Source organism: Balaenoptera ricei, chromosome 11, assembly GCF_028023285.1.
Source record: "Balaenoptera ricei isolate mBalRic1 chromosome 11, mBalRic1.hap2, whole genome shotgun sequence".
Taxonomy (NCBI): domain Eukaryota; kingdom Metazoa; phylum Chordata; class Mammalia; order Artiodactyla; family Balaenopteridae; genus Balaenoptera; species Balaenoptera ricei.
The window spans coordinates 19,849,912-19,873,535 of record NC_082649.1 but is presented as its reverse complement, the minus strand read 5'-3'; the positions used below and the strand labels follow the sequence as shown (position 1 = coordinate 19,873,535).

Here is a 23,624-nt window from a genome sequence, read left to right as displayed (position 1 = left end):
ACTTAATTAACTCAGCAACCCTATGAGGTGACTAATTCTATTAGTCTCTTTTAATAGACATGAAACATGAGACATAGAGGGGGAAATTTACTTGCCCAAGATTATTCAGGTAATGAGTAGAAGGGCTGGAATTCAAACCTAGTAGGCAGTCTGCTCCAGAGCCTGTGCTGTTAACTGCCAAGCTAGTCTGTAAATAAATGCCATACATTTATCTCCCATTATATATGAATGAACATATTCATTACATATGAATATGAATATATATCTCTCATGGCCTTTGCACATTTATTTTATTAATTTATAGGGACTCTTTATATATTACAGAAATTAGCCCTTTCTCATATATGAGTTTTAAATATGTTTCCATATTTAAATATGTTTATGTTTCCAATTTGTATTTTTATAACTCTTTATGTTTCTTTTTGCACACAGATATGATGAATTTTGATGCAGTCAAATTTTCAATCTTTCATTATGATCATTAGGTTCCATGATTAGCTTAGGTCTTCTTCACTCTGAGATTATAAAAATATTCTCCCATGTTTTCGTCTTTCAACTTTTAAATTTCATTTAAATCTTTGATCCTTTTGGATTTCATTTTGGCATCAGGAGTAAAGGCAGATCTCAACAGTTATACACTGATTTTTTTTTTAAAAGATATATAGTTTTGTCTTTTGACACATACATAGATGTAAACCCACTCAATAAATAATATGAAGCACACAAAGATACATACACACAATTGCATGCCCAGATATACCTATTCATACATATACTGATATGAACAAATTGATACATAGAAATAAAATATATTCCAGAACAAATACAGAAATGAGGATATAGTTATATGTCCCCTGAACACCTGAATACTTGGAGAGGCTTAATTCTTACTGTAATGCCAGACATGAATGAGGTTTGGTTGCTGCTCACTTGGGACACGCCTACCCTCCCTTAACAGAACAGAACAGGGAGGGTTCCCTGTGCATCAGTATATATATCAAAAGCATCCCACACAAATTGGTTCAACTCCTTGTTTATGATTCTTGCGTTTTGTAGCAAAGTAAGAAAGCAGGTCAACAAGAGTCATATAAAAGAAGGCTAAAATCACAGGCTAGAATTTATTCAGTATCTTTTACCTACCTGTAGAGGAAACCAGTCAAATTTTGGCTGTTTCCAGAGTCACAGCTTTGCTGCCTTTTAATTTCCAGCTATAAAAGTTAACTACTGATTCAGATCTTCCTATTTTGAAGGAAAACGAAAGAAGAAGAATATCTGGATCTAGGCCAGTGGTTCTCAACCAGGGCAATTTTGCCACTAGGGGATGCTTGCGGTGTCCGGAGTCATAGGGAATAGGGGCAGCTACCATCTGCCATCTAGTAGGTAGAGGCCAAAGGTGCTGTTGACATCTTACAATTCCCAGGACAACCTCTCCACCTCTCCTACAATTATCAGGTCCAAAATGTCAATAATGTTCAGCAACCCTGGTGTAGGTCAAGGCAGAAAATCCAGATATCTGGGTTAAGTGTTGGTATTTAGACTTTGAGGGATAGAATTACATTATAAAGACTTTAGAATCTTTATACTAACTCAGTACTAACACATTTTAGGGGGTTTAGTGGCTGTTTTTGTTTTACTTCTTGACTCCATATGTTATGGCCATTTACATAATCAGTAAACAAGTAGACAGGTCAATGGCAACTATCACTGCCCTTAATTATATAATATAAGAAGTCTGAGAATCTTAAAAGTTATTATCTTAAAACCCTTCCAGTTACTAACTCTTTTGTTTATCACCTTCAAAAACATGCATTGTCTCTGTGGTGTAGTTTTCTAATAGTCTGTTTTTTCTTGTTCTTTAAACAAGTTCTGTGGACACTTTAAATCGTCTAGCAAAGTTATCACTGTTCTTTTAATAAGTAACATATTGTAGTTTGCAGCAGCAGTTTTACAGTAAAGGGAAGTTCTTGTGAAATCCCTTGATTCTGGGAAGATGAGGGAAGGCAAAAGAAAAAAGAAAGGAAGCATGAACGCTATGCAGTTCTGCATCATTAATACTAGCAATGGGTTCTTTTACCTCCTGCCCTCTCACCTCTTGTTTTCTGACCCAGTTCTGTGTGCTTGGATGTAAAATTTTGGCTGAGGGCTGCTTTTGCATGGAATGCAGTAAGTAGCTTGTCAACCCGACCAATGCATTAAGAAAATGAATTTTAAAGGTGCTCACAGAATATAAGTAGAAGAATCAAACTTCAGTGGAAGCCGAGCTTCATTTAAAGCACGACGTTCTCTACAAGTTAATTCTTTCCCTCTAAAATCTAAATAGGGCAGCAATAGGGGATCATTATGTTAGATTGTCAGGTTTCTTGGGATGAAACACTGTACAGCTAGAGAGTAACTGCATCTGCATTATAGCAATGGCATTTAGCTGAGTCTAATGACTTTGAAGCATTTATAATTCAGTAATTAGCATGGTAACGAATGAGCCAACTTAAGAACAGAGTTTTTAATTGACTCTGTGATTTTAAGCAGTTCTTGCAATGCTTGTTAAAATTTTAATCGCTGGCATTCATATTTTGGCAGACTTTATACTTTAGAAGGAAAACTGGTTGAGAGTGGGGCAGAGTTGGAGAATGGGCAGTTTTACGTGGCTGTCGGCAGAGATAAGTTTAAGAAATTGCCTTACAGTGAATTACTTTTTGACAAGTCAACGATGAGAAGGTCTTACGGGTAAGTTTGCATCCTCATTCACTTCTCACATTTTAATTATCACTTGAAATAGCATTGAGTCTTATGCTGACCACTGGTCTATTTTATAGAATCTTGTTTATCAGTTAAAATGGAAAGCATGCATAAAATAAATTGATCGGTGTTTATTTTGCCGTGATTGGAGATTGAGAACTATTGCATGAAAATATAATTTTGAGGAATCCATGATAGACTATATAGTATTTTTTACCATTCACTTACGAATTTATAATAAAGACTTATTCTTGTGAAAAAGATACAGGGCGGGCAGTGAGCTTCTATACAGCATATGTTATTAGAAGTTTTAATAGCATCTTAACTGGTTAGCTAGACCGAATAACTTTTCAGTTGATGCATAGAGAAACTTCTAAAGGTGATTAAAAATGAATATTTTCTACTTTAAAAAATAAAAACAATAAACTATAAAAATGATATAGTTCCTTTTGTACAAATAAGTAGAGTGGCTGGGTGTGTAGTTATTACATGCAGAATTTTAAAGATTATACTTTTAACTACACATAGTGCACAGTGGACCATTTTCCTCTATGAGATGTCATATATTTGTGAAGAATGCCTTATTTCAGCCCAGTGGATGGACGCCGAGGCATGCATTTTCATGAAGAGCCCCAGCCCTGGATGCAGGGACCCTTTGGCTTGCTCATGGTGCCCTGCAGTCCATCTCTGCTGCTTTTCTGTGTCCACTTTGCTAGAAAACTGACTTTTTGTAGTTGTCCTCTGCTAGGGTGGGTGATTTGTGGCAGAGATAGAGCAGAATGTCACCAATTTGTTTTCCATTAATTTGCAATCTGTGTAGCTTGATGGAGAGGCTAGCCAAGGGTTTCATAAGTAATAGATGAAATGGAATTTCAGGGGTGGTGTTTGAAGTATGCAAGCAGACTTACTGCTAACCATCCTTACCCATCCATGAAATCAAATCCTTCACAACCTTTGCTAAACAATACTGGGTTAGGCTGCTGGGCGTTGCAGTACACACTGCAGTAAGAGCTTGTACTTGATGGCAGTGAGAAAACTAGCTCATGGTGGCCTTTCTCAGACAGATTAGTAAGATTTACCCTTATCTCTGTGGCCTCCTCATTTTCAGAGAGGATTAGGTTTCAAGGTGGGTTGGGTTTCAAGATGGATCTTTTCCTATAATAGAAACATCTGGGAAATAACTTACTCTTAGAGCCGAAGAGAATTTTTTACTTTTTGGTGAGAATGACTGGTTTAGAAACTCCCTGAATAGACATGCCAGTGTTTTACTATTCTATGCTTCTATCAGAGGTAAACATTATAGACATGATAAAAACTATGGAAATTTATAGTTTTAAATGCCATCTGGCAAAATCATCACTCGGCTTGGGAAATGATTTGTTGAAATGCAAATAGAAAATTTAGAGATCTGATTTAAAATGCTATGAAAAAATTTAAGACAGTACTAAATTTATTTGTAAGCATCAATTAAAATACTATACAAGAGGGACTTCCCTGGTGGCGCAGTGGTTAAGAATCCGCCTGCCAAGACAGGGGACACGGGTTCGAGCCCTCGTCCGGGAAGATCCCACATGCCTTGGAGCAACTAAGCCCGTGTACCACAACTACTGAGTCTGCACTCTAGAGCCCGCGAGCCACAATTACTGAGCCCACGTGCCACAACTACTGAAGCCCGTGTGCCTAGAGCCGGTGCTCCACAACAAGAGAAGCCACCACAATGAGAGGCCCGCGCACCGCAACAAAGAGTAGCCCCTGCTCACTGCAACTAGAGAAAGCCCGTGCGCAGCAACGAAGACCCAACACAGCCAAAAATAAATAAATAAATAATAAATAAATAAATTTATATAAAAAAATACTCTACAAAAAAACATTAAAGGTCTTTTGGAATGGAATTTGGAAATGTTATGGTGGTCTTTGTGAAATTGGGAAAGTCTATGGGACTTTTTGTGAAATACTGATGTCAGTAAGTAGTTGAGTTCCGTGTCAGGATGACAAATTGAGATGACGATTATCTTGCCTTATATATTATTTGTGAATAATGCTCAGATTTCTAAATTGCAATTTGTTTCCACAGTCAGAAAGCCTCTTCACTACCTCCTATTGTAGGATCCAGAAAGTCTAAAGGGAGTGTAAGTATCAGATGCTTTACTCATTAATGTTCTATATTTCTGTATGATACAGAGAGACTGTCCTTTGGGTTTCAATTAAATACGAAGAAATGAAACTTAGCCACCTTGTGGTATATAAGCAATTATGTGAAACAACACTAGAACATTAATGTTACAACTAAGTTTCTAAAGGAGAGCTAACATTTTAAAAATATGGATTTCAAAATATCTTTTTCCTAATGTACAGACCTGATAAAATTTATACCATGGTTGAAATCTAGGCAGTGGTACACAAATGAGAAGAAATGCTGTATTAGGTCACACCAGTGGTCTGCCCAGTCTTGTTTGCTGTCACTGACCAAGACTGAAAAGAAAGTTTTTGTAACAGAATGGTAATCCTCAGTTATGTTCCTTTAAAAGATTGAGAATCATTCCAAATATTTAGCTCCTTATCAGAATCTTTTCCATCCATCATTCATTCATTTATTTGTTAATTCAGCAAATGTCTACTAAATACCCATTATATGGGAACTGTGACAAGTATTTAGTAGGTAACTTCTTAACCTATTTGTATTTTTTGTCTGTACCCCCTCATGGAGATGAATTTCATGTCATGCTGGAGTATTGCTTTGACAGGTCTTCTTGGCTGAAACTTCTCTTTCTACTCTTTTGGTTGAACTTCCTGACATGTAGTGGTCAGAATGGATCTGACATTTCCCCTTTCTGAATTAAATAAGCAAAACACTTATACTGGTGTTTTGTAAAATAAGTGGCTGCTGGGCAATGATACTGTCTCCTAATGATGATTTAGATATTTCTTCCCCTCCCCACTTTCTGTAATATCATGTGAAATTCTTGAAAAAGAAAAATAATTTTGTGTGAAGAAATAGTGCTGATCTCAGTATAACAAACAACAGACATACCCACTCATTCACTGTAACTATTGTACTATTTGTGACAAAGCTCTTGCCCTCAAGAAACTTACAGTCTAATTGAAATAGAGAAAATAGTTTGAAAAGGTAACTAACAAGTTAAAGCTAAATATAAAAAATGTGCTGAGATAGCTATACAGAAGGAATGAGACAAAAGGAATCAATGTGCATTGGCCAAAGTACATGGAGGAAGTTGAATCTGAGCTGTGCCTTTGAGGACTGTTTAAGATTCAGGTGAAGGTTAGTGAGAAGAAAGGGAGATTGAAAGGACAGTGTGAAGAAAGGAGCAGAGATGAGCACACGGAGAAACAGTAATTTTGGCTGATATTTAGTGAACACTCGAGGGTTCAACACCATGCCAAGGTCTTTACAGATGTGATTTATTTAACCCCAACCCCATGAGGCAGCTACTGTTGTTATTGCATTTAAAAATGAGAAAAGGAAACACAGATAGTAGAAGTAGCATCTCCAAAGGCTCCATTGAGTAAATGGAGGGGAAGGATTGAGTCTAGATGGCCCGCTTGGAGGGAGCTAATGCTTCTGACCCTAGGGGGACAATGAGTCCCTCAGGCCAGCTGGAACAGAGGGCCCCTCATGGTGTGGAGGCTGACATGCCTCACTTGGCAGGTGGTGGCTGTTTTAGATGACCTCGAATGTCAGAATGTAGAGTTTAGTCTTTAGCCTTGAGTTAAGGGAAGCTCATGAAGGCTTCAGAGAAGTGAGAATGTTGATCCAAGTCCAGTCTAGAAAGGCCAGATCTTTTATGTGGAGAAAACCTTAACATGGTGAGAGGCCATAGATGAGGTGTCAATTACAAAGCAAGTTCCATAACCTTGGTATAAAGTGGTAAGAGCCTAGACTAGGTAGGTGGTGAGGGAGCAGCGGTAGGTGATTATTGCTCATGAAGAAACAAAGGACTTGCTAGGTGATTGGATACAGGGGATTAATGGAGCAGTTGGAGCCAAAGATAACTGCAAGTTTCTGAGCTTGGATGCCCGAGAAAATGGTGGTACTATGGCTAAGAAGAGGGCAACTATAGGAAAGAGTGACCTGCTTACTTTCCAATGCATTGAGTTGTGTCATCACGGAATCTAGTTGAAAAATGTTCAGCTAGTAGTTGTAAATGGCAGAGGCTGAGGACATCAGATGTTGATTTGCAAGTTCATCCACATGATGGTCATCGTTGAAGAGCAGAGATGTGTCATGGTGGTGTTCTTTCCTCATACCCAGCACAGCCTGGCAGGGAGCAGGGTTCTTCACGCTGTTGAGTGAGAGGATGGGGGAGTGGGAGCCGAGAGAGAGAGAGAGAGAGACAGACAGACAGACAGAGAGACAGACAGACAGAGCAGTGAGAACCACAGAGGACCCAAAACTTCATGCGTGTGGAGAGCAAGGGGAGAGAGAATTCTAGTAACTGAAAAATATATTTTAGCCACTATAAAGCTAAATAAAAACCAGGAACTCAGGGTTTGGAAATTTTGTCCTCTTGCTCTTCTTTAGGACTTTGGAGTGGAATCTCTTCCACGTACCATGCACATATGAGCTCATTAACTCTCACAGTACAGCTGGAAAGGTGATGGTTAAACAGAGACCAAGTGTAGGTGAATAACCGACCTAGGTCATAGGGAAAGTTCATGTCAGAACCAAGATCAAGACTCAGCTCCTTACATTCACAATTACTGAACTTTGGGATTAGGTGCTTACTCTTCTGAAATTTAGAATGTCTGATTTTTTAAAAAAAATGTGTAATGTGTTTCCCGTTTTAAAATTCATACACAGGAGGCACATACATGCCTCTTTCTTGCTCATTTGTTTGGAAGATCTGTGCTGTGAATACTGGGTCATCTAATGATGATTGGTGAAGTCTTCTGTGTGTCTGGCATGGAACTAAGCACCAGGGAGATGGTATTGAGCAAAAAGACACAACACTCTCTCTTAGCCCTGCCCTACTCAGGGAGACAAGGGTTACGTAGGTGATGCCACAAAGCAATATGTAATTACAAAGTGTGACTAAAATGAAGGAAAAGTATAGAACAATACGCAAGAAGATAAAAGGAGAACTTAGGTATGTGTGTCAGGAAAAGACCTCTTTGAGGAAGTGGCCTTTGAAGACTCCAAGTTATATTTTGAGATGAATTTCCATCTCATACACAGCAACGACTCAAAATTATATTGCCATACTATGACTTAGAAAAATACATTGACAGCAGAGTCTACCTCTCTTTCCATAATGCTCCCTAAGCATTCTATAGATTCATCCATCCATTCATCTGCTCATCTAGCCATCCATCCAACGTGTGTTTAGTGAGCACTTACTGAGTGCCAGGAATTGCTCCAAGCAACTGGCATAGATTAATGAACAGACAGACAAGGTTTCAGACCTCAAGGAACTTTTGTTCTAGTGCCTGTATCTGTGTGGGAGTAGGGAGGGTGGAAGAATGGGGGTAGACAGACTATCAATCTCTAAACAAATATAGGGACTTCCCTGGTGGTCCAGTGGTAAAGAATCCACCTTCCAATGCAGGGGACGTGGGTTCGATCCCTGATCAGGGAACTAGGATCCCGCATGCCGTGGGGCAGCCAAGACGGCGCGCCACAACTACTGAGCTCGCGCGCCTCAACTAGAGCCCGTGTGCCACAAACTACGTGCCCTGGGGCCCGGGCGCCACAACTAGAGAAGAGAAAACCCGCATGCCACAACTAGAGAGAAGCCTGCAGGCCGCAACAAAGAACCCACGCACCGCAACAAAAGATCTCACGTGCCTCAACGAAGATCCTGTGAGCTGCAACTAAGACCCGACACAGCCAAAAATAAATAAAATAAATAAATAATAAACAAATATATAAACAATTTCAGATGGTGATAAGTACTATGAGGACAATAAAATGTGGGCACTAATTAGGACACTAATTGATATAAGATTCTCTGAGATTGGGACCTTAATGATGTAGAGGAGCCAGTCATACGAGGTGGGCGCAGGAGAAACAGTCACAAGGGCCCTTGGTAAAGAGCTTGGCGTAAAGGAGTGGGGCAGAAAGAAGGCTGGAGTGGTCTGCGATTAAATTGGAGGGGCGGGCAGGGCCCGATCGTGTAGGCCATGCGTGGAGTTTGGATTTTATCCCTTACCAGGACATCGTTTGAGGGATACAAGTAGAGAGTGGTATCATTTGGTTTGCAGTTTTAAGGGATCATTCTGGCTGTGTTGTCTACAGAGAAGGGGGGCGGGGCAAGAACAGAAGCAGGAGGCAGTGGGACGGCTGGCGTCCAGGTGAGTGATGCAGGTGACTTGGACAGGAGGCAGCAGGGCAGATGGACATCTATCCTACTTCTTGGAGCATATTGTAACTGCCGTCACTGATTGACCCGTTCATCCAATAGCCGTTTATTGAGTTCATATTATGTCCCGAGCACTGTTTTAGCGCTTGTGGGGAAGGGGAGGCAGAGATTCCAGAGAAAACTGTAAATGTATGAAGCTTCCATTCTGGAGGAGGAAAAAGACAAATACACGTGTAATATTAATCAGGGATAAGCTTGAACAGAACTGCGTGAGGGTATGGAAAGAGAAAGTGAGAGAGGGTGCAGTATCCTTTGGGTGGCCAGGGTGGGCCTCCTTTAGGAGGTTATATTCAGCTGAGGGGAGTAACCCGCTGGGCACACAGTAGGTTCTCAGGAAACCCGTCTAGTGGATGTGTGAGTGAGTGCTGTGAGCCGCACAGAGAGAATATTCTATGTCAGGCGTTCCAAAAGCACAAACTTGTTTTTTTTTTTGTTTTTTTTTAAAACATCTTTATTGAAGTATAATTGCTTTACAATGGTGTGTTAGTTTCTGCTTTATAACAAAGTGAATCAGTTATACATATACATATGTTCCCATATCTCTTCCCTCTTGCATCTCTCTCCCTCCCACCCTCCCCATCCCACCCCTCTAGGTGGTCACAAAGCACCGAGCTGATCTCCCTGTGCTATGCGGCTGCTTCCCACTAGCTATCTATTTTACATTTGGTAGTGTATATATCAGTTTGCTCCTTTCCTTTAATTAATTGGTTCCCTGGAGAATGCACGTGTTTTTAAGATCGTTAACCGCTTGGCACTGAGTGGGGCTGTGAGTGAATGGGACTATGGGTGAGCAGGCTTCAGACTTTCGGAACTACAGTCCAATCAAAGGGAAGACATCCCCAAACTCGTGATGCAAATCAAAGGGGACACAGAACTGGATTTTTAGGAAATCATTTCTCCACACCGCCTTCTAGGAATGGCTGTATTGCAGCATGAAGGAGAGTGTGGGTGGGGGCCTGATAGAACTTCAAAAAAAAAGAGAGAGAGAGAGAAAGCTGCCGTCGTCTGCATAGAGGACCCTGCTGTGCAGGGGTGACGTGTCCGCGAGGCCCCACCCTTGTGGTAGGGAGTGTGGGTAACGGGGACTGGGGGTTCTGGGGGTCCACCAGACCCTTGCAGAACAGCCAGGGAATGCCAGAAGTTACCCCTGTTCAGACTGGGGAGTCACAGAAATGAGCACCTTGAGAATAATTTTACCTTGTGATTCTAGCCTTGAAAACAAAAGGAAGATATAAGTGAATCCTCTGAAGTCCTATTAAGTTTGAAAAATTAACCCACCGGCGGGAGGCTGTTCTCTAGCTGCGAGGTCTCACCACACGGAATCCAAGCACCCTCTAGTGGAAGAGATGTAAAATCAGGGACGTATTTGAAAGGGCCAAAGACGACGTTAAATTGTCTTTAGTTGTCCTTATTACCACGTGGCTGATGTATCTTGTGATCAGCAATTTATAGGCTCAAGTATTGTAACTGTTAAGGTTTTGGTAAGAAAACGGCATGATCAAAGTCACGGTGAAGCAAGGTCCATTCCAGATGCTTCCCAAATTCCATTTTGCCTTTTGGGAAACGGATGCCAATTTGGATAAAAGGGTTCCTCACACTTCCCATCACTCGATGCACAGTGAGAGAAATGCCAGCCTAAGTCTGGGTCTGGTCCCCTGCTCAGAAGGTCTCCTGGGTGCATCGCTGAAATACACACACTGTGAAGGCTGCTGTGTGCGGCAAATCCCTCACAAAATTATTTTAAACTTGATGCTTTATGGCCCGTATGTCTTTGACACATGTTCATGGGGGCTGAAAATGAGTCTACCTTGGTAATGAAAGAAACCTGAGTTGATTGGATCTTGTTGCAAAGAACCTAGGGAATTACTGAAAAAAATCCCAGTTTCAGTAGAGTGAGGGGTGATCGAAGGTCTCTTTTTAGTTTTTTGTTTGTTTGGGCCAGAGGTTTGCTATTCCTATCAGATATTTTGGTATGTGTGTGAGGCAAAGGCAGGACAGTGGTTGAAGTGTCACATGGGGTTTAGTTTTTGCATGGGACACGCTGTAAAATTTGGCTGCTTCTTGATTTCTTCCACTTTGGGAAAAAGTCGTAATCTATTACTTCCAGGTAGCTTTTTTAGGGAACCATTCTATATGATAACTGTTTCTAGTGTCTTGGGTATTAGGAAGGTTCAGTGTAGCAGAAAAATCAGACCTGGGTAACCCTGAGAAAGTTAATTCCTTTATCTGTAAAATAGTAATAATAATACCTATCTATGCATTTGGTAAATATTTATGGTTATGAGTATTTAGCACACAAGAGGTACTTAGTAATACTGTTTTATCAACTAGCATAGCTCTTATGAGATGGCAAAACTCCCCTATTCCCTATGCCCCACAAATAGCAATGACTATCGATGTATCCAAGTTCTGAGTCACATGCAGAAGTCTCAGAAAAGAAAGGAAAATCCATCTCTCCATTCCTTTGCCCTTCCCTTTCTCTATAATTTATTTACATATTATCTATAATTTATATACTTAACTATGTAAATAAATGAGTATATATAATTTATATTATAATTTATTTATATCTTTGTATTTATTATATATCTATTTTATTTTTTTAGATGAATCAATATTTTCTTTTTCTAATTTTTATTTTATATTGCAGTATAGTTGATTTATAATGTTGTATTAGTTTCACGTGTACAGCAAAGTGATTCAATTATACATATACATATGTCTATTCTTTTTCAGATTCTTTTCCCATTTAGGTTATTACAGAATATTGAGTAGAGTTCCCTGTGCTATACGACATGTTTTCTTTTTTAAAAAGAAAAGCATTTAAATTCTTTCCCATCTTCTAATTACAAAACAGTTCTTCCTTTTTTCTCAGTTTAATTTAGTTCTTACTCACCAAGTGCCTGGTGGTTAGTCATTAATCAATATTTGAACGCATGAGTGTCAATTACCAAAGCCATGCCTCATATAGTTATTGGAATCAACTAGTCTTTCTTGATGCTTCCAAATTGCCCTTTTGAGTGTCCCTAACAGAGGTGTAGTAAATCAGAACTTCCTGTATATTCAACAACAGAGTTGATTTTTAAAATTATATGAATCCCCAGACACTCCAGGATGGGGCATCTGCTTCTCCCTTGTTTTACCCCTTTGTGAATAAGAGTTTTCCCAGAGAGCAGTAAAAAACTATTATGCTGAGATCCAGAGTTTCTCATTCTTTAAGTTTCATTTCAGTCCTTGAAAGTTCAACAGCATCTCTGAATATTCTAGTAGGCTTGCTAGAAGGGTTACTCCTCTCATTCAAGGCTTTTAAAGTTTTAGAATCTTGGGACGAATAGACTTGTTTGAAAATAGACTAGAATGTGAGACCTGACGGATGGTTTCTTCTCACGTGATGGTTTTGGAATCTCTACTATAATCACATTAGCCATTTTTCCTGCCTGGCAGTTTATGGCCTTGTGAGGAAGAATCATTAAAGAAAAGGAAAGGGAAAAACCCAACTCTGGTTGCAGTTAATGCAATAATTAAATGGAAACTGTATGTTTAAATTGCAGTTGGAATAGGAAATTAAATTATGCAAAAAAGTGTTATAGGTTTGGACAAGTTTTCATAATGTTAATAAATTTATGCATAATTCATTTTCTTGTAGGCTATGACAAAATAGCATAAATAACTTCATTTGTAAGGCTGTGAATTTTTCTATTCTTAATTGGGTGATAGTTAAATCTATTTAAATGCTTCTAGATGACTGAATATATAAATGTTTAAAATGGGCAGTTATAGTAGGTTTCTAGGCAGATTTGTTTGTTTAATATTGCTACACTTATTTTCAGATACTAGCATAGTACAGATGTTGCATAAAGATTGCACCCAATATGGTATGAGTTTGGTGTGATTTTTAAGAAAAAGATATTAACTCTCTGCTCTTGAAGGAAGCACTCAGATAGTCTTTGAACAAAACTACATGCCAGGCACTGTACTCATTACTTTATAAACGTTACCATTTCATCCTAATGATAGACCTAACGGCAGGCACATCAACCCCATTCAATTGATAAGGATCCAGGCTCAAAGAAGGTAGGAGTTAGTTACCCCAAGGTCCCATAGGTGGTTAGTGGCAGTGCAGTGGCTCTGAGACAGGTATTTTGGCTCTCTAAAACGTGCATTCTTTCTACTACCTGCAGCCTCACACCTTACACACTCAGGTAAGTGTAGCACCTGAGCGTCTGAAGGCCAAGGCTGTCTTGTTAGGAGGGTGTTTCTCGCAATGGCCAAGCAGTGGCTGAGTATCGGCACAGCTGTTCCTTGGGTACAGTAGCCACCGCTGTAGGGATGCTTATGCGGCTCCCCAGGAGCTGTATGTGGGCCAGTGACAGGAGCCACTGAACTCAACCTCACCTTCATGCTGAGAAGCTCACTTCGCAGATGCAAGGTCTTCGTTTCGAGAGGCACACGGGAGTCAGAGGCAACCACCAAAGGTGTGATCATTGGGGGCCGCCTTGCAGGAATGAAGGGCATGTGGTCTTGAGCTGCTTGTGTCTGTGTTGCTCTGGATTTGTGATTCATAGAGACCATGGCAGTCACCAACAGATGAGTCAATATCAGGGGATTTCTACAAGCACAGTGCTTGTATGATGATACTGATACTCTCATGGTGACAACCAGTTAAGAAGGTATTTATAGATTAACTGATCAAACGGGTTTGTCATTATTCCTCATCCAATAGCTGGCTGCTGATTCTTCTGAAAGGTGCAGGAGGGAGAGGAAGGTTAAGACAGCAGACCCGCTCTGCTCCTTGCTGGCTGTCTGACCTTGGGCAGGCTTAACCACTAAGCCTCATTTGCTTGTCTATATAATGGGGTGATAACAGTACCTGTCTCTCAGGTTATGAGGATTGAGTGAGACAATTTCATAGAACACCTGGTACAGTTAAGTACTCAACAATTGTCAAGTGCTGTTATTTTTATTCTCCTTCCTCTGGTAGACCCTTCCTCTGTCACCAAGAAGAGTTAATGTAGGTAGTGGACAGCAGCAGAATCAGTACAATACCCCCATCTCCCGCCCCTGCCCTTTTTACCACTAGTGAGTGACTTGTACTGAGTAGTAATCGCTTAGGGAGTTCATCAGCTGATAGTAAGGGTCTAATCTTTTGCCACGTAGGGAAATGATCGCCAATCTAAGTCAACAGTCGGATCCAGCGACAACTCATCTCCTCAGCCCCCAAAGAGGAAAGGGAAAAAAGAAGATGTGAATTCAGAAAAACCCACGAAAGGGAAACAGAATGTAAAGTTAAAGAGTTCGCCGCAGACAATTCCAAACAGTGGTAAGTTTGTTGTTATTATATTGTTATTATTGATTATCCTTATCTTAAGGCTGTGATACAATTTTAATTTGTAAATAGATCCATTTGTTTTCCTGGGCCTACAGAAAAGACTCCTTATTGTCCTATATGAGAGTTTGCAAAGAAGACTTTCTGCGTGTGAGAGATCCTGCTGTTTTTCATGCTTAATTTCTATTTGTAATTAGAGATTCTGCTACGAGGACACGTGTTTTTTAAATTTTTTATCAAAAAAATTTTTTTTTGGCTGCTTTGTGTCTTTGTTGCTGCGCATGGACTTTCTCTAGTTGTGGCGAGCGGGGGCTACTCTTCATTGTGGTGCGTGGGCTTCTCATTGCAGTGGCTTCTCTTGTTGTAGAGCGTGGGCTCTAGGCGCGCGGGCTTCAGTAGTCGTGGCACACGGGCTCAGTAGTTGTGGCTTGGGGGCTCTAGAACGCAGGCTCAGTAGTTGTGGCGCGTGGGTTTAGTTGCTCCGTGGCATGTGGGATCTTCCTGGATCAGGGATCGAACCCGAGTCCCATGCATTGGCAGGCGGATTCTTAACCACTGCGCCACCAGGGAAGTCCCAAGGACATGTGTTTTGAGGTAAAATATGTCTTGAGTGGTCGTATTGGAAAAGGTAACTTTTACCATCCTGTGTTCCAGCTAAAAGGGCTCGATTAACATTTTTGCCAACCGCTGTTGATCTCTCTTATTTGTGTGTCTACAACCCTTGTTCACATTCATTACGAATTGCTTTTAGTCACAGATCACTTTTTCCAAAAAGATGTTTCACCGATTTTACTGATACCCAAGAGAACACACACACACACAACTTTACCGATAAACAATATGTACCAAGTTAGTTATGTGTCTTGCATGACCAGGCGAGAGACGGTATAAAATAATTTAAAACATTTTGCATTAGTACAAGATTTCAAGATAAAAGTGATAAACTAAGGATGAGTGCCGTCAGAATTGTGAATTTTTCATGTTAGTTTTTTGTGAAGACAAGCTCTTTTTGGCTTCACTCGGAGCGTGGTCTCAGTGGGGCGAGCGCACGAGGATGGAGTGATGCTGTGGGCAGGGGGCTGGCTGGGACAAGGCTGGAGGAGTGACGGCTTCTCCCTCCCCCTGGGATCCACTTACCCCCACTGGAAGATATGCCAGGCTGCCCTGGAAAAGGATGAATGGGATCAAGTTTCAGATTCATGGTCAGAGAGCTTGGCTTCCAGCTGGGAGCTCCAGCTCACTTCAAAGTCCATATGAAGTGTCACATTAGAATTACAGCTCAAGTGGGCTTCACAGTTGAGGAGACAGCATGAACTTGTGTGAGTGTTTAGAAGACGCTGCTCAGATGATTAAAGTTTCAGAAGAAAGATGTGTGAGACTAAGTTAAAAGAACAGGTGAAATGAAAGGAGCCAATTCCATAGAGAAGAAAGTGGAGGGGTTTTAAAATCTTCAGAGATTTAAATGGTGGAGATTAGCTGGAAATTGAGAGTCCTAGATTCTTGTCCCAGTTCTGCTCTTGACTTCCGGCAAGTCACTTAACTTCTTTTAGCCCCATTAACATTCTGCAACATGTGGGCTCATATTAAGATTTATCTTCAAAGTTTTGCTTTTATCTTTAAGTTTGTGCAATCCTTTCCGGTGACTCTGAAACAGGGAGGCCAGTAAAGTGCAGTCAAAGGATGTTTATTGAATGCTTGTTGTATGGTAGGCACCAAAGGAAAAAGCTAGCCTGGAAAAGCATGCCATGCCATGAACATTAAAAATAATAGAGGGTTGGGACTAACCTGGTGGTCCAGTGGTTAAGACTCAGCGTTCCCAATGCAGGAGACCTGGGTTTGATCCCTGGTCAGGGAACTAGGTCCCGCATGCCACAACGAAGACCCAGTGCAGCCAAATAAATAAATAAATATTTAAAAAAAATAATAGAGGGTTTATTTTAATCAGTATATACTAGATTGTGAAATTCCCAAGGCCGTGAGCTATGTCTTACTGGGTTTTTTTTTTTTCAGTCCCCAACAATTAGCACAGGTCTGACAGATGAGACGCTTAATAAATATTGATGGATGAATGATGGAAGTTACAAAATAGATAAGTCTCTGTAATACTTTAAAACCCACTAAGAAACAGGACTCATGTTAAACTCTTCCTGAATTATTTTTGATTAAAGGCTTTTATAAAATGCTACTTTTTTATTTTCTGCGAGGCTCTTATTAGCTTATGAAAATACCAGCTCCTACTTCCAATATTTTTTTTTTTTAATTAATTAATTTATTTATTTATTTTTGGCTGTGTTGGGTCTTCATTACTGTGCGAGGGCTTTCTCTAGTTGTGGCAAGTGGGGGCCACTCTTCATCGCGGTGCACAGGCCTCTCACTGTCGCGGCCTCTCTTGTTGTGGAGCTCAGGCTCCAGATGTGCAGGCTCAGTAATTGTGGCTCACGGGCCCAGTTGCTCCGCGGCATGTGGGATCTTCCCAGACCAGGGCTCGAACCCGTGTCCCCTGCATCGGCAGGCAGATTCTCAACCACTGCGTCACCAGGGAAGCCCCCAATATATTTTTTGAAAGTCTTTAGATTCAGTAGTTGTTCCTCAAAAGAAAGGGGACCATCATCTCTTCAGGTTATTTCATTCGTGGAAACTTGGGAACACAAGAGGCCGAATCAGCATTTCCATGTTTCACAGGAAAGTAAACTTTATTAAAAAGTCAAATTATCAGTGTTTTTTTAAAAAATTTTTATTAGAGTATAGTTGATTTACAATGTTGCATTAGTTTCTGCTGTACAGCAAAGTTTATCAGTTATACATATACATATATCCACTCTTTTTACTTACTTTTTTTTTTCTCTCTTTTTGAATTTTATTTTATTTTATTTTTTATACAGCAGGTTCTTATTGGTTATCTATATTATACATATTAGTGTATGTATGTCAATCCCAATCTCCCAATTCATCCCACCACCACCCCCCCATCAGCGTTTTTGTTTTTATAGAAATTCACAAATAATTTTCAACAATAGTTGTATCTGTGGGGGTCAAAGTAACAAAAACATGTTGACCACGGAAACAAGTCACATTTTTAAAGTGCTAAGAAAAGGTAGAAGCCCTCAGCTGTTCTTACTGTGTCTTTAGAGAATCCTGCAGTTTTAATTGCCCATGTTAAGTGTACATTTTGCAATCTGGTTTTATAATGTGCAGATGATAGGTTTTTCACTGCTGTATCTCAGTGTTAACATAGAACTACGGCTGCTGTCTTTCACATGAAGGTTTAGGGAATTTTTTTTTTTTCCCAATAAGAGGCTTATACCACAGATCTAGAAGCATATATGAGTTTAGACGAAGCATTTTGTATCTTTTCATCTTGATGGAGAGAACATATGACCTGGAAAATGAATCTTGGCTTCCAAAAACAATTTTCCCAGGGAAAATGAAAAAAAGGTTTTGTGTAGTTTATGAGATTAAATCATCACTTGATAAGTTTAAGGATATTAGCTTAAATCCCTACTTTTGAAAATTGAGCTATTTCTCCTTATCAGATCTGCCTCCAGATGTCTTTGGCTATAGAAATTTTCTATGTTATGTTATCAAAGGTATCTGTCTTTATCTCTCTCTCTTTTTTATTACTCCTTTAGCCTCCATATTCATTTATTATTGCAGTTGCTTTTTGCTTTAATGACATCTGTTTTAGTAATTAGAACCAAGTGCGCGATTTTGGACATTCATGCCTCCAGAGGGCTCTTATTCCTTAGAAAGGGAAAAGCAATAAGGACTTGAAGCAAAATGAAAGGGAAGGTGTATGGTGAGTCAGTGAGTCAAAAGTGCAAGAATTTAATACTGTATTGCACATTTGAAAGTTGCTGAGAGTAGAGCTTAAAAGTTATTACAAGAAAAAGCTTTTTGTAACCATGTGTGGGGACAGATGTTGACTAGACTTACTGTGGTGATCATTTCTCAGTATATACAAATATGGCATAAAAAATGCAAGAATTTGATTATAGAGATGAAACAGTTTTTGCTGCTTAAAAATATTTTAAATTTGGCATTAAGTAATCTATTCAATTTTATTTCTAAGTTAAATTTTAAGAGTTAGGATGCATATCGCTGATTTCTTTCTAGCATATGTTAAATTATGCAAATTTTTGATCAGTGTTCTTTAGTGTTCTCATGTTAATTAGAAAAAAGGAGACTTTGTAGGCTGTCTTGATTTTTATCATTACGATTGTAGTCATACATTTATCCTTTTATTTTACTGCTGATATTTACTGATACTCTGATGTCTAATGCTTCATGAGTGAGCAGTGCTGATAACAGTCTGTAGATGGCAACCTGGGTCTAATTTTATTTCTTTTTCTTGTTTCTTCTTTTTTTCCGACTCAGTTTCTCTCTGTAATAATAAAGCTTAATAATTCAAGCAGAGCAGTGACATATTTCTTCAGGGAAACAAATCCCATTTTCTTTTGGTAGCCAAGATGCAAAGTAAGATTGGTTGGTGATTGATGAAGTTGGGCGTGAAATGCATTTTTAGTGCTGCATTTAAATGCCAGCTTAACTGACCAGCGTATGTTTTCCGTGCACTTTCGACCTGAGTGGTGCCTTGAGATAGGTTTTAGAGGCTGTTACCTAGCTATTCTCTCCTCTCTGAGCAAAGTTGTAATGATGATTGCTTTGAAATATTGTATAGTATTTTGGGATTGATTGTATTTGTTGATATTTTTAATAATATTTTACATGAAAAAAAATTAGTGTTTTTTAGACCCCTTGGAACACAGGAAGTATAGTGGGTTTAGGGCTCCTTAGAATATTGGGAAAACTGTAGAGAAAATATCCTGGTCTGTTATTGCTATGATTTATGTGGTATTGATAATTAAAAATACTTTTTAAAAGCAGAGTCTTAAAATGTAAGCAAAAACAAGACCTGTTTTCTTTTCAAACCCGTGCCCCCTGCAGTGAAAGGGCAGAGTCCTAACCACTGGACCGCCAGTGAATTCCCAAGACTTGTTTTATTTTGAAGGATGTGATTCTCTTTCTGTTTCCACGTGTGGGCGTGCACGTGTGCACACGGATTAGTACCCTTGATGCAGTTCCTAGCTTGCTCCCAGTATCGTTCACTGATTGTTTCCAAGGAACGTGTGATGTTTAGACTCCTGATGAATGATAGGGAGTAGGTGCAGTGCCGGGAAAGGGTGTCTGAATATTATGACCTTGCTGGGTGACTTGAATTTTTTTCTTGAATTTTTCTAATAGCTACAAACTGCACATGGTTTGCTGCATCGCCCCAAGCATGAAGCATTACTGCGGTCCATCCTCAGAGTCAGATCAGGGGACATGGAAACTTGAGCTTCTTTGGTTCAGCTGATGAACCAGCTCAGGCACTTGCATGGTTCGCAGTCACAAGAGACTCAATATAAAAACAGGAAGCATGTTTTCCGAATGTGCTTTCCCAAGTCTCACCCAGTAAGGATGTCATGTACCGGAGGAAAGTATATAAGAAGGCACCAAGATGACTTCACAAAGCAGGGCACTGGTTTTTTTTGATAAGCAGAGGAAAGATTTATGATTCCTTGGTGTCTGTTTCCACCATACTCACCACATAACGGGGAAATACAGGTTTTCTATTCCTTCCTTGATCTTAACTTCCCATCTCAGTGGCTATGTGTATTGTGGAATATGGGTCCAATTTGACTATGACGAGTACCAGTATGATAAAAATTTGTAAAATAAGCACTTTCCCATGCCTCAATAACCCTTTTTAGAATGACATATTATACACAAAATCTAGTACAGCAAGGGGTCTTAGTAATCCCTTGAAGTTTTATTGTGCTATTAAAATTCTAGTAATAAAAATTAGTTTAGGAATACAGGCATACTTTGGAGCAATTGTGGGTTTTGTTCCAGACTACCACAATGAAGCAAATAACACAATAAAGCAAGTCACACAAATATTTTGATTTCTCAGTGCATATAAAAGTTATGTTTACATAATACTGTAGTCTACTAAAGGTGCAATACCATTATGTCTAAAAAAATCCAATGTATATGCCTTAATTAAAAAATACTTTATTGTCAAAAAAATGCTAACCATCATCTGACAACGCAGGGTTGCCACTAACCTTCAGTTTGTAAAAAGTGCAATATCTGCAAAGCGCAATAAAATGAGGTATGCCTGTATATACTCTCACTTTCAGCTGAGATATTGAAAAATTAGAGGCTGGCTGAATACCAGTAAGATGTTTATCTCAGTCTGAGAGGAGTAAGATCCTAGCCCTTTTTAGAAAAGATTCTTTTCATATCCTGCCCTCTTACACACTTTGTACATTGGATGGAGCAGCATTGTGAGAAAGGCATTCTTTTCCAGCTGATGTCAGGTTGAGGCCGTAAACTTCTTTTGGGGGCTATTTTTCATTTGGCTGAGGGTTGGGATGTGAAGATACTCTGTTTTCAAAAGGAGAAGTTTGTGAACTGTTGAATTGTGTAGATATTTCCAAACCTTTGGAAGATTTTATTGCAGAAATTTGTTTTAAGTAGGTATTTTGGTAATTGCATCACATTTTCCGTACAAGTAGCCCTTACAGTTCTATGTAAGCCATAATGCGTCTTAATTCTCACATTGTACTCGTGGTGCCATGGAGGTAGCTGCAGCGTACCGTCATGTTTCTGGTGGGAAAAGAAATAGAAGTTCCATATTGAATGCCAGGAACTCGAGTTACCCTGCTGCCCAGGGATGCAGAACTGCCCCAGGTCAAATTCTTGGTGTCGGCCAGAGCCTTGAGGTTGGGGATCCCATGGGGTTTGGGTCTGAGGAGAAAGGCAGAGGTTGAGGGTCGGACCTGGAATTATAGGTGTGGGGACACTGAGCTCCAGACTGAGGTTCTTGTAGCAGTTGATCCTCTGGAAGAGAGTGATGTGTGGAGTGTCTCATCTTGATTTTTCTCCCTGGCTTCAGGCTTTGGCTTGCCAGACTCCCTTTTCATAGATGCTACCTATTACTTCTAAGTAGGTCCTCTCTCCTTCCGTGCCCATCAAGGACCCAGACAAATTTCACAGCATTCCCTTGATTCCGCTGCCTCTGAAGTTAGCTCTGAACTTCTCTATACCTTATCATAGAGAAATGTAGATCCATACCAATGGTGGGTTTCTGAAGTGTTAACTCTTCTACTTTTCAGGAAGAAACTAAAATTGGGTTACCTCGGCTGGGTGTTTCATCATGGGTTCTGAAGTAGGGCCCAGACCTAGGCTTGGTTCGGGAGGGGTCTGATATCAGGAATGTCTGTGAGATGCTGATGGTGGGAGGTGACAGTGTGAAAGGAAGAAGTAGCCATGGAATTTATTACCCTTCCCCCCTCCCCAACTTCCTCTTCCTATTGCCAGCCCTGTGGTGAAATAAAACCAGGATGGGGACTTGGTCCATTAGACTATCAGCAGCTCCTCGGCCATTATTCACACGTGATACACAGATAAGCACCCAGCAGAGTATCCTGCTCAGAGTAGCACTCAGTGTTGAGTGTGTGTGTGTGTGTGTGTGTGTGTGTGTGTGTGTGTGTGTATGTGTAGGTCCATTATGCCTACATTTGTGGTGACAACTGAAATTAAGGGTGACAAATTCCAAACACTGAGTAATGGTACGATTCTGATACCCATGCTTTAGAACATCTCAACTGTGGATTTTAATCTGATATTTTATAAGCTTCATCTACAAATCCTCAGAATTAGGTAAACAGCATTTCCCTAGTTTTACAAAAGGGGGAAAAAGAGGAGAAACCAGTTTTCCCAGAGTCAAAGGGTATATCAATGGCTAATGATTTCTAGAAATTGCCATGCTGACCTACACTGGCTAAGAGGTGACACCCTCATGCAATTGTTTGTAGGGCACTGATGCCAGGAGTCCAGGGGGAGGGAGGCTTTCGTATGTAAGTGCTTCGACCTGTCTTCCTTTAGTGAAGAGTGTTGACATATCACAGTCAACGCTGAAGCTTATCTGAGAGATTTTGAGGAGTTCCGTTTTTCCCTCTTCCATTTTTCAGGATTTCATATTCTCTTTGTAAATGAGAATGGTTGATTTGAGCTCTTTTTGTTTTGTAGGTGGTAGGAGTTATTATTACTAGCAAGGAGATTTTCCTCTTCCTCAGTGTGGTATAATAATGAGTCTTTAGTATATACCAGGCTGGGATGAGTCTTCAGCAACCAAACCTACTTTTTTCAGGGTTTGGGAACCTTGAAGAAGGTGGATATTTTTGAGGTTGACCTTTAGTTTATTTATCAAATGGCCAAATCCCATTTTTTAATAGTTATTTGAATATCCTAGGACTTAAGCTCTTGCATCCCAAGCCCGTCACTGCGTCTGAATTTCCTTCCCCAAGTTTCATGAATCCTTAGACTTATGAACCCACCCCCTTTTCTAGAACACCACTTTCATTTCTTCAATGAACATTTACTGAGCACTTACTATGTACCACACTTTGCTAATCGGTGGGGCAACTCCATTTTCTCTCTTGTATACTAATAGCTTAGCACTTACACATTTTCTTCGGGTAATTGTAATTATATCTTTATCAAAGCATTTTCCTCGAGGAAGCAGAAAAATTTCCTTCTCCATTTCCATGACCAAACTCTGTTTACTGCACATAAATGCCAAATGTGTTTATGTTGTGAGCATTGACAATTTGTTCCTCCTTGGTACTAAGTCATCTCCCAGGGCTCCATGTCAATTTTGCTGATTTAGAAAGTAGCAGCACAGTACCCGAGAACAAGGCCATTTCTGCTTAAATGTGTTTAATACGGTGTCTGGAAGAATTACTAATACTACTTGGTACTACCAGACAGGGGAGAGATATTTCTCCACTCATATAATATGCTGTGACTCCTTTGTACACTGTGGCTATTTTTTATATGAACTCTACTTTTATTCTTCTCAGTTATCCTAGTTGTTCTTGAAAGAAGATATAATCTTTATTGCAAATCACCATGCATCATGCTATCACAGTGGGGATAAAGGTAAAGAGAAAATATGTATAGAGTACTTTTGAGCTTTGTTGGTTTAAAGCTGTCCATTTATTCTTAATTTATACAAGTAGATGATAATACCAAATTGTTTCTGTGAAGTTGGGCAAGGTTTCATTCCCTGTAAAATGCCATAATAAAAAACCACTTTTCACTGAGTACTCTGGCCTGTCCCACACTCAGGCTGAACA

General features: G+C 39.9%; 1 protein-coding gene across 2 annotated transcripts in view; it reads left to right on the top strand.

The window, feature by feature from the left end:
- Positions 1-23,624, top strand: part of DCDC2 (doublecortin domain containing 2) — a 161,377-nt gene that overhangs the window by 50,525 nt on the left and 87,228 nt on the right. For both annotated transcript variants that reach the window (XM_059938025.1, XM_059938024.1), the window contains exons 6-8: positions 2,578-2,724; positions 4,811-4,865; positions 14,271-14,433. In XM_059938025.1, the coding sequence (XP_059794008.1) occupies positions 2,578-2,724; positions 4,811-4,865; positions 14,271-14,433 (365 nt within the window). The remainder of the gene's footprint in view (positions 1-2,577; positions 2,725-4,810; positions 4,866-14,270; positions 14,434-23,624) is intronic.